Raw genomic sequence first — 16,374 nt, forward strand, 5'->3', positions numbered from 1 at the left:
AAATGATCTCATTTCTGTATGACAGAGCATGGATAGTCTAAGTTACACCTGCATTTAAACCTAGCACAAAGAAGTATGTGTTTTCTAGATTATTTCTCTGTTGTAACAATGCTTCTTGGCAATAAATCTTAAACAGCTGGAGAGTCTGTTTATTTCTATTTTAAATGGTGCCACATTTGTAAGGAACATACCTTTGTGGGATGAGCAGCAGAGCTGAGTATGTGGGTTGAGTCCATGAAAAATTTCCCGGATCTTCTCTGCCAAACAGCTTATTGTGCCATTGACTCTTGTTTGGTGGATTGGATGATTGAAGTCTGGAGAAACAAGACATACTGGCAATTTAACTATTTATTCATTTAACAAACAGGAGCTTCAGTAGAGTGTGGAAGAACCATACACAGCCACAACAGCCTGGCTCCTCCTCCTCATGCTGGTCACCAGCCTGGTCACACACTGCTGTGGAATGGCATCCCATTCTTCAACCAGCATTTGTCACAAGTCAGCCAATGTGGTTGTGTTGGTTACTCTGGTAAGAACAGCACGCCCAAGCTGATCCCAGGAGTGTTCAGTGAGGTTGAGGTCAGGACTGCTGGCAGGCCTTTTCATCCTCTCCACTCCTAAATTCTGGGGGTAGTCTCTGATAAACCCCGCTTTGTGAGGGTGAGCGTTGCCATGTTGAGGGATAGAGTTCAGCCCCAGACCATGGAGATATGGGATTGCCACTGGTTGCAGAATGTCATTGTAATATCTCTCTGTTTTTAAGATTGCCTCCAATGATGACAAGTTTCTCCAGTGAGGGAGATGCCACCCCACACCATCACACTGCCTCCACCAAAAAATGGTAACAGAATCTGGATTCAGCTGAACATAACATTCCTCCACACGTTCAGGTTATTGTATGGAACCTGGCCTTCAGTTCAGAGATGGTACTAGGGCTCACATCATATTTTTATGAGAACTGGCCCTTTAGTACGAGGTCTGCACATTTCCTCCTGTATGAAAATGTAAACCTGATGATTGTAAGCATCATTTTTAAGTCATAAGAATTAGAGAGAGTAAAGAGTTGAAATAATTTCATATAAAGTCAGGAATGTGGGAAAAATACATTTGTATTTTCATTTCAATTTTGCATCTCACAACTATGACTTAAAGTGATGGCTTTGACATTTTAAAATCATAAATTTGACTTTTTATCTCATATTTTGACCATTTAGATTCCTGATATTAATTTTTAAGACATATTTTGACATTTTCAACTTCTAACTCTGACTTTAAATCCCAAATATTAACATTTTTTTATTTTAAATCTAAAAATTTCATCTCATATCTTGAACTTTAAAACTCATAATTTATATTTTTTTTCTCATAACTTGACATTGAAGATAAATGATTTAGAGTTTTACCTTATATTTTGACCTTTAAAACTCTTGATTTTGAACTTTATCTCATATTTTCACCTTTTTAACTAATTATTTTGTTTTATTTCTCATATTTTGACCTTTTCAACTTCTAACTTTGACTTTTTATCCCAAATATTGGCCTTTTAGATTCAAAATTCTACATTTTCATATTATCTTTTGACCTTTAAAACTCATGGTTTTGAATATTATCTCATATTTTGACATTAAGAGCTCACAATTTTGAATTTTATCCAGTATTTTAACTGTTGAAAGTCAGGATTTTTTCTTTTTGACTTTCTTTGGTCTCGAAATCATTTATTGTCAATGTTAAGTTTTTTCCCTATAATTCTTCACTAGTGAAGATGAAGTTGACAATTTATGGAAAATTTTAACCCCTCAGGTCAGACCCAAATTCACAGTTCACCCCTGCTGTGATTGAGTCTGACATCCCTGAACTAAATATTGTTCAGAAAGCGAGCCATCAGACTTATCTCAGGCTAGCACTTTTGTTCAGGCAGGGAAAACCATTTCTCTGCATTTCATTGTTAAATCCAGTTTTATAGCCAGCCCAGAACATCAGCATTTCCATCCAGACCCCCGTACTCAAGATGACTGTTATCTCTGGTTTCCTTACACTGTTGAAGTCAAGAATGCCACAGTTTCATTATATATAATTTATTTACAGCAGAGTTTTATTATTTATGCAATGAGTGTCATAAATGGAATTATGTGTGCAGAGCCTTGAGTGGTAGAATGACTGGGAGATATTATTTATATGCAATCAGTGAACCATTCCTGATGCTTTTACTCCTGTATTACTGTCAAATGTTTCCTCTTATTATCATTTCTGAACACAGCAGAGGTGCTTACTAAGGCAATGAGGCAGGGGTTACATGCATGAAAGAGTCATTATCTTTTACAGAGTAAATATTCACTAAGTCAAAGAAACAGCACTGATACCTGCTCCAGGGTTTTGTGCTTTCATCTATCAGAGGATGTTTTTACTCTGTCTTTAGCTATAAATATGCAGTGTGGCTTCTTATGGCCGCTATGCTGTATCCCTGCATGGTTGTAGCAGGACAGTTAAAGTCAAAGTACCCACAAAATACACAATCCAACAACTCCAAAACGCTCTCGTGGACAAGTTGTGACCTGCACATTCACCACGCTATGAAATAATCATGGAACATTACAAGACGGAGATGTTTTAAAGCTAAATGCAAAGCCGGAACTACACTCCAGACATGGCTGCTGCACTGTGTCACGCCGCCCAGTGGTTTACTCAAGAAATAGTTCCGAGTATTTGCTTCATGCGTTGTAATGTTACATAATGATATGTTATTATTTCATAGCGTGGTGAATGTGCAGGTCACAACTTGTCCATGAGAGCATTTTGGAGTTGTTGGATTATGTATTTGATGAGTTTGATGAGGGAAAGCCGGAATACTGTCTGCTTACATTGAGTTGGCACAGCAGGTCCGAACTCGGCAGCGGCCGATCTAAAAATAGCTTGCATCGACAGCTAAAGGTAACGAACCTATTACTAAGACTATAAGGGTTATGGCAATGGACAAATTTGCCAAAATGTTGAAGTATCCCTTTAAAAGAGAGGTAAATAATACTAGAATAGCAGCTGATTAAGTCAGGAACAGGAGCTGTAGTTTGACTGGGTTCCTTCCATTTCTCTGGATCTTTGCTGAGATGTTTCTACACATCCACCTGCCCATCCATCCATTTTCTACACCGCTTATCCCATTGGGGGTCACGGGGGGGCTGGAGCTTATCTTAGCTGTCAATGGGCGAGAGGCGGGGTACACTCTGGACTGACTGCCAGTCAATCACAGGGCTGCAGTCCACCTGTGGTAAATTAAATTGATTGGACAGGATTTGGAAAAGCACACACTTCTCTATAGAAGGCCTCACAGCTGAAAATGCATATCAGAGCAAAAGCCAAGCCATGAGGTCAAAGAAACTGCTGCAGAGCTCAGAGACAGGAGTGTTGCAAGGCACAGATCTGGGGAAGGCAAAAAAAACAAAAAAACAAAACAAAACAAAAAAAATTTCTGTCACTGAAGGTTCCCAATAGCACAGTGGCCTCCATGATTCTCAAATGGAAGAGGTTTGGCACATCCAGGACTCTTCCAGGACCTGGTTGCCAGGCCAAACTGAGCAATCTGGGGCGAAGGGCTTTGGTAAGAGGTGACCAATAAATAAATAATAAAATAATGTAAGTAAATTTAATTTAACCATAGTAAAAATATACTGCTCATAAACGGGGAAATTATGATTCAAGAATACATCAAAATACATAGAGACTTGTAAATATGATGCAACCTTTGTTGCTTTGCTTGTTGGTGAAGGGGGGCCCAGTGTGATATTCTTTCTTGGTGCCCAGAATCCCTAGCTACACCCCTGTTTATGTGCATGCTTAATGCACACTTTTATACGTATACTATCAACCTGCCGGAGACTACAGATGGAAATGGAGCGTGCCCATGTTCATTAATGTGCACTGTCCCCTACAATAAATAAATACATACATTTTCCCAGTAGCACAAAATGCCCAGGGCATGCTGCGTTTGCATTCCTAGTTGGAATGATTAAAAACAGGTACTTGAGGTACTCAAGGTACTTGAGGTGAATGGGGACAGGCCAGAAGTACATGTTTCTGTTAGAAAAGCCTGAAAAAGTGATTTTTGCCCAATATGTCCCCTTAAAGGAGCAGCCCCCCCCAAGTATTGTCTCTATCTGATAAAAAATGTCAGTCCGTTGAGCTGCTTATTTAGTTGCTTTTGACTCAATGATGACACTTATTACTAAGAAAAAATAAATTTAAACTCACTTCACATTGCAGGTTTCTCAAGGACCCCTTCCTACTGTGGGCCTGGATAATCAGAAACCTTTCCCCCCCTGTGCTACGCCCATGCCTAAGAGTCTTAAAGAAAGGCAGGCAGCACATCTTTTACTTATTTTAGTCCAGTGACACTCAACGTGTGGCTCTGGAGCCACAGGTGGCTCTTTTGTGATTATTTGTGGCTTTCATTTCTTAATTTGAAATATTATTCCCCAGAAAACCTTAGAAAGGGAAACATTGACCTCTGAAATTTGTCACATTAATCATTTTGTTTCCCAGACTTATACAGAAGACTTGAACTGTCAACCTTAATTGTCCCATTTATTCCATTTTGCCACATTTAGCCCATTATTGCCCCTTTTCACCCTATTAAGCTACCTTTACCATTAAAAACAACTTTTCTTAATTCTTGCCCATTTTTGAAACTTCTTTTTTAAAACTTTTTCCCATTTTTGGAACTTTTATCCCATTTTGTCCACTTTTCCTCATTTTTTTCACCATTTTATGCCCATCAAAGCTACCTTTTGTAATTAAATACCACTTGTTTCCTATTATTTTGCCCTATTTTGCAACTCTTGACTGCTTTTGCCCATTTCAGTCATTTTTCTCTTTTTTTCCACTTTTTTTCCACTTTTGGACCTTTTTTGCTGCTTTTCACCATTTCTTCACCAATTTGTGCCCATTAAAGCTACCTTTTGTGATTAAATTCTATTTGTTTCCTATTCTTTGCCCATTTTTGCCCCTCTTGACTGCTTTTTGCCCATTTTAGACACTTTTCTTTCATTTTTTTTGCCATTTTTGGCCACTTTGGACTATTTTGACCACCTTTAACTAATTTTTATCACTACTTTAAGCGATTGTGGTGATTGTAGATATTTGCTATTTTCCAACAGTTTGGCTCTTTGGTTTGCAGGGTTGAGTAACTCTGTTCTACTTTATATTCAACTATGAGCAGGATGACGTATACCTGAATGCAGCATTATAAACATTTATTTAACCTTGTATTATGCTCTAAGTTTTTATTCCCTAAATATAATCGCAGGTTTAAACACCAGAGAACTTTGTGTTTATATTGGCATGGTTAGCTGGTGTGTTTTTACTTTCTGATACCGTCCATTTCCAGCTCTTACATGAGGATTGATCCCTTGTTATTGTTCCAGCCGGGCTCAGTGTTTCTGGTGTCCGTCAGAGGGCGACACTGAGGCGCGAAGGGGCCGGGCACTGAGTCAGTTCCAGGCAGGCTGGAGTGCCGCTGAGCCGGGCAGAGCAGATAGACACCGAGGAAGGCTAGTGGAGGGAGGAATGCTGCCTCATGCCGCCGGGGCTCACCGAGAACTAAAAATCTGACGTCCAGCTCTTTGCGACGGACTCTGCTGATTCTGGAAAAGAGGAATAACTATACCAAAATGCATCGCTTTGGGATCTGGATGCTGATGGCGGCTCTGCAGGTAAAAACAGATTTCACATTTTTACACGGAACCAGCTCCGATCTGAGGCTGCAGTCGCTCAGTGGCAGAAACTGAGGCTGGCGCCAGTTTAGGGAGGAGAGCAGAGCACTTTGCATGGCAGGTGGAACAATGCAAATGAAACCGAGACTGCGTTGCTTTCGGATGCTGGATGTTTTCGAGGCTTCATTTTGTTCTCCGTCAGTCTTCGACTAGACAGGGGCCGACAAAAGCAGCCCCATATTAACGTTACTACTGGCTGTAAAACGGAGCTGATCCCAGACCTGCTGCGGCTCCGCTGCACGCTGTCATTTATCAAACAAACGAGGATCAGCCTTATGCTTCCTCTGTTTGATAAAACACCGGTTTGAGCTGAAATCAGGCTGTAATTTCAGAATAGCACAGGCACCAGGTCTGTTCTTAAACATCCATCTATCCTCGGTTGTCAGGCTGCTGTTGTCCCTCTCTAGCATCTCATCTACTATTCATGTTTTGCTGAAATCAGATGCCTGACTTTGCTTGGGCTGTAATCCAGTTCAGCCTGGGTGAATCAAGCCCTCGATATGTTACATGTTTTTCCATTGCTGGGAGCATACGCTGATCTCCATTTAAAAGATGGCAGTTTTATCTGTCCTCTTATAATCGGGCATGCATGGTGGAGCAAGGTTTAATACGTTTTATGAGTCGTGTCTGCTCGTCTTTTTGTCGTCGTAATAAATTCAAAAGCTGCATTTAACTTAATGAATGTGAATTCTAAAGTCTCCTCTCCACATGCCTGCACCAATCCTGCATGCATTTGGACATTTCTTGCATGCAGCCCATTCTTTAAGGCTTTTAGGTGATGTGTCCTAGCCTTTACATGTGATGTGGGAATATCGAGCTCTTTTTGTTTAGGATGAAATATTACATGATAAAACCTTTTTTTGTGACGTTTTTATATCGTGACCTACTAAGCAGGAAGAACTGCCACATTTTAAATCTAGATTTGCTCACAATATCTTTCCACTGTTGGAGACAGAACAGGACAGACAGGAGGGAGATGGTCCAGGCTGGGATGATGTGTGGGTCACCTGCTATCCAAACTATAACATTAAGGAAGATTGCATGGTTGCATTTTCATCTTAAATCTCTTAATTGCATCAATACTGTTTATGCTTTAGTTTATTTGTAATTTGCAGAGAAAACAAAACTTTGCAAATTTCTTATATTTAATGTTTTATATCCTAATGTCATTGGGAGCCTGTTCAATCCTTAAAACAGACATTTCCCAGAGTATAATACACTATCTAGGATGTGTTATTTTATAGCAGAAAGCACGGCAGTATTGTAGTCATGTTATATTTTCATGGCCCTGGGGACTCACTAAATGCTCCTTCACCATAGAGAACAGAGGATAAATAAAGAGACGATAGTCAGTATGTGGGCAGATCAATAAAGAGGACAGCGCTGTGCCAGAGTGTCAAAGGTGAAGTCCTGGAATAAACCCATCACCAATGCCCTACCTCCCAAACAGCTGGGTCAGCACTGCCAAGAGCTTACCTTAAATCCTCTAAAAGCTTTTGCTTTTGTTACGTTGCAGCTACAATTGTTAGCCTTCGATCATATGCTCAGTATTTGTAGTTGAGTGCACCTTTATTGGATGTAAACTCTTATGGGATGTATTGATACGCCGTGAGATTGTCACTGAATTATATACTAACTCTGATTTACAGGGGAATGGGAAAATACATCTCATCAAGCAGAGTAGTTTCCAGTTTATTGAAAATTTAAAAAATGAATTAATGCTATTCAATTCTCCTTAAAGACTCAATTCTCTGTGATTTTTATTTTTAGGACAAAGTAGGCTATACCTTAAAGTTTTTACTGTTAACAACCCAGATTTGATTGAGTCACTGAAGATGCATGGCACCTTCAGTGAGAGTCAGTGACAAGCAAGGTTAAAATAGTTTTGGATTTTTTCAATAGTTTTTATTTTTATTCATTTTCACTTTCTTTTTTCAATTTTAGTTTAGTGTTAATTAGTTTTGACTGCTGGTTTGTTAGTTTAGTTTAGTTTTTATTTTGCAAAAATGTTTCGTTTCAGTTTCGTTTTTATTAGTTTTAGTTTTTTCAGATACATGTCAGGGCTGAGGTAATGTCATGCACTTCTAAAAACATATTCAAACAGGCTACTCTTCACTTTTCATTTTATTTATTCAAAGATGATGTTTGAATACTACTCCAGACATAAAACTACCACTGTATGAAGACTTAACTCAGGCAAGTTTACTCTCCCCAGACTCTGGTGTAGGTGCCAGTCAATATGGTCACGCCAAAAACTAAAACTAAGGATATTTTGTCTCTATTTTTATTTTATTCTAGTTTTGTAAGTGCACTATACAGTTTTAGTTAGTTTTCGTTTTTTTTGGTAAAGCTTAGTTTTGATTTAGGGTCAGTTAACTAAAATGATTTTTGAGTTTTAGTTATTTAGTTAGTTTAAGTTAACTATAATAACCTTGGTGACAAGCTCACCTTAATTACTGGCTATAATAAACAGTTATGATAACTAAAAATGTGAAACATCAAGTGTTTGGGAGGAAAAGACGTTAAAATATACAAAATTCTCCTTTTTGTTGAAAATGTCTCAGTTTAAACAAACCACTCTCTGGATCTTCAATCTCTGTACTTGAATTAGAATCCAATACTACCACTCATTATCTGTAAAAGATAAAACTTTAAAATAAATATAAACCTAGTCTTGAACCAAATGGAACCGGTTCTTGATTCCCATCCCAATCATATAGTTAGGGATGCATGATAGTGATCATTACTGATAAGTTATTGGCTGATATCACAAATATATTTAAATATCTTATTATTACAATAATGAAATATGTACTGATAACATCCGTTGATAATAAAGGTGTTTTTTGACTCCCTCATGACATGACACGTTCTGAAACAGTAGGTGGCGTCACAGTCAGTTAGCTGGCATTAAGCCCCAGAGAAGGAGAAGCCTCTACTGCACCGAGACCACAGCGCAGACTAAACAAGGCATCACTAGTCTTTACTAGTCTTTATTTGACTAGTGTGGGAGTTTGCAGTGTTTCGTAGGAGAAAACACAACTGTGTCTCTTAAACATGCTCCACAACGACTCCAAAGGTAGGAAATACTCCTCGAGTTTTAACACAACAGAACTTCTAAGTCGCATGAGTCGTCACAATAATGACAAACTATTTACAGAGTAGGAAGTGACAGTAGCCTCTAGCATTAGCCATTAGCATTAGACGCTACTAGTGTTAGTACCAAGCTGAAGGCAAAATGCTGACTAAGCATGAGTTTGAAACTCGAGAAGGGCAAATCTATTAATGATAAAATCAGTCCCTCAGTCTCGTGATCTAAAATGACACAACTGTCCCCCAAACTCTCCATGTTTTAAGTATGATAGCAGGCTCATTTTCAACTAAGAAGAACACAGTAATTTTTGGTATTACCTGTCTTTTGTAAAGGGAAACGTGATTGAAATGTTGGATTTGAAAGTTGTCATTTATCATGCCAAAAGTAAAAAATGTTTCATAGTTTATGATATACTTTGTTTGGTACAGAAATGTTCTAGATACAGTAAAAAATAATAAATAGCAGCTGTAAAGTCAGAACTGCTCTTTGTTTTTTGAATTAAAGATGAGTGATCTTAGTTATTGATGGGTTATAAAAACTCTGCTCGGTATATATTAACCCCCTCTTAACCCTAGATGTGCAGTAATTAATAAGACTCTTTTAAAACCAGTTGAAAAAAAATATTAGTTCTTCTTGGCACTTATCCGCTGTCCGTTATGGATTCAAAAAAATACTTACCACGCATCATGACATTTAATCTCCAGACCATGAAGTTTCCTCAATCATAGGTAAGAAACTGACGTTGGAAGTTAAGGGGCACCAACTTCAATGTTATTCAAAACACCATCCTCCATTTTGGTTTGTGATTTGAAGGGCTTTGCACCTTTACAACCCCTAAAACAAATTGACATAGTGTTATTGTAAGGTTTAATTTCAAGAAATTATCTGCAGAAACTGTGAACTAAGTGTCTAAGTTTTGGTCCATTGTTAGGTTTTTTAAACGAAATCATTTTGGACAGCATCTTTGTTTGCAACATTTCTTGTTGTCATAACTTATACGAAGTTTTTTTTTCTTGAGGGAGAAAAGCAAATGATGGATAATGGAACAACAGAAGCAGCCTTAATTCTTTATTAAGTACAATATCTTCACTACATTATAAGAGTCAATAAGCCACAGAGCCCTGTCTTCAAATTCACAGGTTTTTTTAAGTCATATAAGCAGTACACAGAGGCAGTATGTAAATTAATATGCTAATATTGAACACATTTCTTTTTTAAAGACATAATGGTTGTTAAACGAATATTTAATTTATACTAAAGTCATCTAAAAGCCACTATGAGTTAGGCTTTAAAAGGTTTACAGACGCACCTCAAGGTCAACCTTTACATATAATACATACAAGGAGAGTAAGCTGGTAGTCAGACTGAATTTGCAAACTCCATAATAGATATCAGCATGATAAAATGGCTGTGGTAAGCTTCAAGGTTAAGTTTCATTAATTTAATTTTTCCCTTGATAATAGCGAAGTATGTAAGTCCAATAAAATATAAAAGCCTTTGGAAATATGGTCTCTCTCGTTCTTATTAAAGCAGTATTTCATCCACATGTGGTGCAACAGGAAATCTCATGTCAGACATTTTTCCACACACTGGTGAATCCCCATCTCCAACTGCATTTAGTTTGATTTGATTCTCAGATATACAAGAGTGTTTTTAGAAATGTTTATGTCATGCTTCATGTGTTCACTTACTCTATAATTCACTTATTTATTCTGTGGTCTGTGGTATACCAGAAAAGAGTGATAAATGCCTACCACAGTTTGTTTCATTTCAGAATTAGCAGTGTTGGGGAGTTTAGCTACAAGCTGCATGAGCAAAAATTTGAGCTTCACTACACCAACGCTAGAGAGAAATGATCCAAAGTTATCTACAGAAAGAGGCGAAGAAGTAAGCTACATAAGAAATTGTCATTTACCATACAATGCTGAAATGTATAAGTGGCAGCCAAACTTATGTCATGACTACAAACAGGACTAAGAACTTCACATCTCTCTCCTTAACATCAGGATTGAGATGATGTGGAGGTATGGTCAGTTGACAAAAACACAGACTGCACTTGCGATGGTTAATTTCAGAGGTTTGTCATGTCAGCTTATTTGGGATTCATCTGTCTTCCCAGTATGTAAACTCCTGCTTCCTGCTCTGAACTCTGGCGAGTGGCAGAGGCATCAAAGTTGGAAAACGTTAGGCAGGTATTCTGGTTCCTGGTCAGAGAATGACTGAACCAGTCAGCATCACTGGAGGAGAAAAGGAGTCAGCTAAGTAGCTACAGTCAATGGAAATTTTCTTTTCTGCTTCCATATTTGACTGAAATACTTCTTTGGTATTCTGGAGACTGGCTTATATGTACATTTCCTTTGAAAAAATGTTAAAAATCATTTGTTGACATGACAGAATCTGCTCATTGAGATTTGGTTGTGTAACTCGTGAAAATCTGTAGCAAGGTGGGTCTCCTCTGGCAAGAATGAAGCAGTCAACCTGATAGCATAGTAATTCATACTGATGAAGAATACTGATGGTGCATCCTAAAATCACAGTCACTCTAACTCAGTGGGTAACTTCACTCATGGTGCAAATTTCTACAATTCCGAATCGGTTCAAAATGTCCAAGAATTGATATTTTTAAAATGTGGAGTGTATTTTAGAGTGTATTTTCAACCGGTCCAAGTATTTCCCTTTGCGTGTTCTCAGACACAGATGGTGCATTAGGATATACGGCTTGTATGCTGCCCTGTTAGCATTAGCAGCGCTAGCTCTGAGTGTCAGCATTGTTTACATTATTTTTTCTGTCATACTGCTTATGGAACTGCGAGTTTCTCAGGCTGTCCTGTTTTGACAGAAGAAACATTTTAGGTCTCACTGAGGGTTCTACAATCACAGGCCACAGGCAAGAGGAAGCCTGACCTGACGTGTTCGCTAAATGCTAAACTAATGTAGCTTTTTCAGGAACAGTTCATACATCATACAGATACATTCAACTAGAGAAAAAAAATAATGCAACGACAGCCAACAACTGTCGGACTATAAAGTTAACAGGATCTATTGTCTTTTTCACACCAATAACTGGTGTTATGGTTTAATGAGTGACCAAGTTAACTGGTGACTACACATTAATTAATAACAGATATTGAAAACTTTAAGAGCCTATTTCATTTTTTAAAATTAAATTCATATCTTAAGCATATATAAGAAATAGCAGAAAATGTTATAATAATTTTGTTACTGTGACAGAAACGACCCATAGCTGAAAAGTCACCTGTAAACATGGTCACCAGTTAAACCATAACACCTGCTCTCCTATAGCATCATCAACTTCGCAGGCTTTAGATTAAGATTCATGAACGTATTTCCACTCGTATGTTTCTGATAAATGTTTCTGTTAAAGCCCACACATTTATTCAACTATTTTACATTTTGATCCTAAATTGTTTTACTCTTTATTACTGTACTTAGCTGCTTAAAACGCCACGGATATGCTAAAAAGTAGGGCTGTCGAGATTAATCACAATTAATCAAGGTCCACAATAAGTGCACTAATTTTCTTAATCACAGCTAATCTCAAGCTTTATTGTCTTTCAACACAGTTTGGTTAAGCAATGTCAGCTTCTATCTGCAGCCACAGTGATGTAAAATAAATCCACTTCTGCTCCTTAATGTCTCATTTACCTTTAAAAACTCTCAGCCAGCTCAGTGGGTGAGTCAAAATTGGTCTGAACCTTGTGCTAACAAACATTTACCTTTTACAGCCCCCTTATTTCCTTTAAGATCCTTAACAAGCTCCTTCAGCATGCATTATTGGACAGAAGGCGACCTTGTGGACAAACTCTGATCTGTTTTTATGGTCAAACATGAAATCAAATGTTGACACTCTGAGGTTGTCACATTAAAAGAAGTGATAAAACATTGGCATTGGCTAAATTGCTTTTTGAACAGGCCTGCATTTTTAAAATCAGTGCATCTCTACTTATATACTTGCATATTTTGCATTTTTTCCCTCTCATAAATAAGCAAAGATGCTGCCATTGCTCCCTGAAAAGAAAAGATACTGTTTAAAAGAACCCTCTTCCTGAAGTGACATTCAAACAGAGCCCTAGTCCTGCTTTTTCCCTGCTTTATTTCTGCCTGGCCTCTAAATGTCATCACTGAAGCCTGTGTAGTGTTACAAAAACACAGCGTCACAGCCGAGTCTTGCTCTGTGTGTTTACTTCCTCCTTCTTTATGCTAATACAAAAGAGATGAAAGCCAGCCTCCCCCATTAAACATGTCAGGATGGGCAGAGAGGAGCCAGGGTTTAAAGATTTTGGGTTAAGTGGAAGCAAATAACAGCACCCTTCTCGTCTTCATTACTCCAATCATTCCTGCACTGTAACACACATAGCAACAGATGCGTTTCTGCTGCTCTGTGGAGCAGACGAGTGGGAATATGTGCCACTGTGTGTCAGTGTGTAACATATATGTATGAATGTGGGACAGGAGGTGGAGGGAGGTTCATGCCAGGCTGGGGCTCAAACAACAAGAGAGACAAGAGTCTAGACGCTAATTATCATCAAAACTAATTGACCCAGTTGTTTGCCCCTCCTCCTGGTGATTAATAATGCTCCCTCGGTTTGGAATGGCGCTGAACTGGATGGCATTTTCCCTTTAACACAAAAGTTTCTAATGAATCACTGCTGCAGGATTGGAAAACAAACCCCATAAAGAAAATGTGGAATAGTGAATTAGTCTCTGTATAATTAGTCCCTTCACTGTTCTCTTTCCCATATTGATTTTCAGCTTTAATAATGGCAGAGAAAATAATCTGTGTCCATCAGTTCTCATGGCTCTTTTCATAGAAGTTATCTTAATATAACTAGTTTGTTTGTGAGATTCTGCTTTTTCTAACCATCTATAACATGGCAAAGCTGCTCAATATTTCAAGCTTTTAATGAGCATGTTAGCCGCTTAAATTGAAAACGGTCAGCATATGGGTGGTGCAGGTGAGAGAGTTAAAAGTTGATATGTCTTCTGGGGCCCCAGGCAATCGCCTTCCTTTGTCTAATAGTAAATATTGTCTCAGTTAGTGAGTGAAGGCTGTCTCCTCTTTGGGATTGTGGCAGAGTGAGCATTTGGAGGACACGGAGGCAAACTGAAGCGAAAGGCGCCACAATTCTGGGTTTTACTGAAAATCTGTACAGATTTATGGTTTTGTTATGGCACCAGTTTTGGACCAGTACACCCAAGAAGGGTTTTGAGAGAAATCAAGGAGAACTGGAGCAAAGGTGTGGTGTGCAAACTGAGACAGACACACAGACATGCCGTCAATTATAAAGGGTTGCAGCAGATCCTTAAAAAGTCATATATTTGGGTTTGAAATTAACCCTTTACCTACTGAGCCGGCGTCGGCGCTGTGTTTTATATGTCCGGAGTATTATTACCGTAAATCTGTCAAAGTTTGTCCGATCAGAAAAATTTCAAAGGTGTTGGAAAGCTGAGAATTGTGGGCATGCGCACATATATGGTTCATTACGGTACTCAAAACAATAAGACATAGGCATTCATAGCAAAACACCAGAATTATAGCAAGACCGCTACACAGATTCTCAACACTGTAACACCTTGAAAGTTTGCTCAATCTAAAAAATTCCAACGCTGACAGAGAGCTAAGAATCTGTGCTTTCCGGCAATATATGATGTGTGGTATATATATTGGAGTAATGTCGAACAGCACTGTAAAAACGGCAGCTTTGGCAGAAGACAAGTGAGAAAGGAGAGTGAAGGAAGAGAGTAAAAGGAGAGCGAGTGAGAGTGGTGTTTTGTTTTCAAAAAACAGCGTTAGATAGTGGCATTTGTGCATGTCTGTCATGAGCAATAACAATATGTTACTTGAGAATGTTGAGAATGCATTTTTCCACCTTTATTTGCACTAATTTTCGCATATAGTTATCTTTTGCACTGTGTTTTGCACACCCAGAGTCCTAGACTCAAAAAATGACTGGTGATTGTTCTAAACATGTATAGGTGCACATTTCAAATGTCAAATCAAAACTTCATGAGCAATAACAAAATTTCTTTTCATAAAAGCCTTGAGAAACAAATCCATTGTTGTGTTTTTCTTCTTTTAAACTGCTGACAATTCCATATAATGTGCAATAATTATTAACCAGAAGTTGAAAAGTCAAGTTCAAGTACTCCTGGGAAAGGGGACCAAAGCTCTCAGACTTAGGGCATTTCCTGACTATTTTACCACCATAATAACAAAATATGTCCAAATCACCATTTTTAGACTCAGTAGGTAAAGGGTTAAGGCTATAAAAAGTGAAATGTCTTGATTTTATCTGTGAGAGGTCTTAAAATTTATAATGCACATTTACTTAGATGTGTCGAGTACCACGTCTTCATTTTCTTGCAGATTTTTCAGTTGTAGTTTTTCTTTTTTGTGCATGTTTGTGTGTGTTGGAATTAACGGTATTTATAGAAGTGCCGCCTATCCATAATCTGTGTCTGTCTGTGAGTTAGCCCGCCCTCAGTGTTAATGGGGTCAGAGAGAAGCCCTCAGTGTTAGAAAGATATTAGTGGAATAATACAAGAAGAAATGTCTTCAACCTCACATAATCATCCTCGCTAAAAGTTGTCACAAAAAAAAAACAGCAGCAGTAAAGAAGCAGGGCTGTCAAAAGATTACAATTTATTAACAATGTATTAATCTCAGGATTTCTGTAGTTAACTGTGATTAATTGCATTCAAAAATTCCACTATTTTTCATTCAAAACTGTTTACTTGTCATTTCTGGATTCTTCTACTGTCTTAACCTAACAGTATTTGACTTACAGCATAGATACAGACCTGTGTTTATAGGTAGATTGGAGACTTAAAGAAAAAGGAACTTGTTATGGATTGAGAAGAAAATAATAAGAGGTGAATGTTTTATAGCATAAGACTCAGATGAGTTCTGACTCATCCGCTGAGCTCTCTGTGAGTTTTTAAGTGAAATAAGCCTTTAAGGAGCAGTGGTGGATTTATTTTACATCCCTGTGGCTGCAGAGAGACACTGCTAAGGCTTAAGTTTGTGATTTGTGGCAATTGAAACAAATGAGGGCACTAATTGCAGATCTTAGTTGATTAGGACTGGGTGTTTTTGGGGGGGTTTCTGATACCTGTGCTAAATCAGTACTTTTAATATGATACTGGCGCCTAAATGGTGCCTGAATCAATGCTTTTAAGAGAATAAAGTGTGTTAAAAGTCAAAGGGAGAATTAAAGCTGTCTGGATATTGTGATTTATTTGCAGACATATCTTAACACTTTAATCCTATAAATTCCATAGCTTATTTCTTGCTTTTCATTTAAGGTGGCAGGGTATCAAAATTAAGTATCGATACCTGTGTTGTCATTTGTCCTGTAGGTATTGGATGTGTTTACATGTCAGTACCGGATTTCAATATTCATCCCTGTAGTTAATTGCGATTAATTTGATTACTTGGGAGCCCTAAGTAAAAGTGCTCACATATATTTCTACTCTCTCCCTCATCTCTGTCCCTCT

General features: G+C 38.1%; 1 protein-coding gene across 2 annotated transcripts in view; it reads left to right on the top strand.

The window, feature by feature from the left end:
- The first annotated feature begins 5,499 nt into the window (after positions 1-5,499).
- The window catches only part of LOC121512126 (cadherin-2-like), a 128,484-nt gene continuing 117,609 nt past the window's right edge, over positions 5,500-16,374 (top strand). The window contains exon 1 of one of the 2 annotated variants that reach the window (XM_041791207.1): positions 5,500-5,702. In XM_041791207.1, coding sequence (XP_041647141.1) covers positions 5,661-5,702 — 42 coding nt within the window. In that variant the 5' untranslated portion in view covers positions 5,500-5,660. The remainder of the gene's footprint in view (positions 5,703-16,374) is intronic. The other variant, XM_041791205.1, reaches the window with a different exon arrangement.

Source organism: Cheilinus undulatus, linkage group 7 (assembly GCF_018320785.1).
Source record: "Cheilinus undulatus linkage group 7, ASM1832078v1, whole genome shotgun sequence".
Taxonomy (NCBI): domain Eukaryota; kingdom Metazoa; phylum Chordata; class Actinopteri; order Labriformes; family Labridae; genus Cheilinus; species Cheilinus undulatus.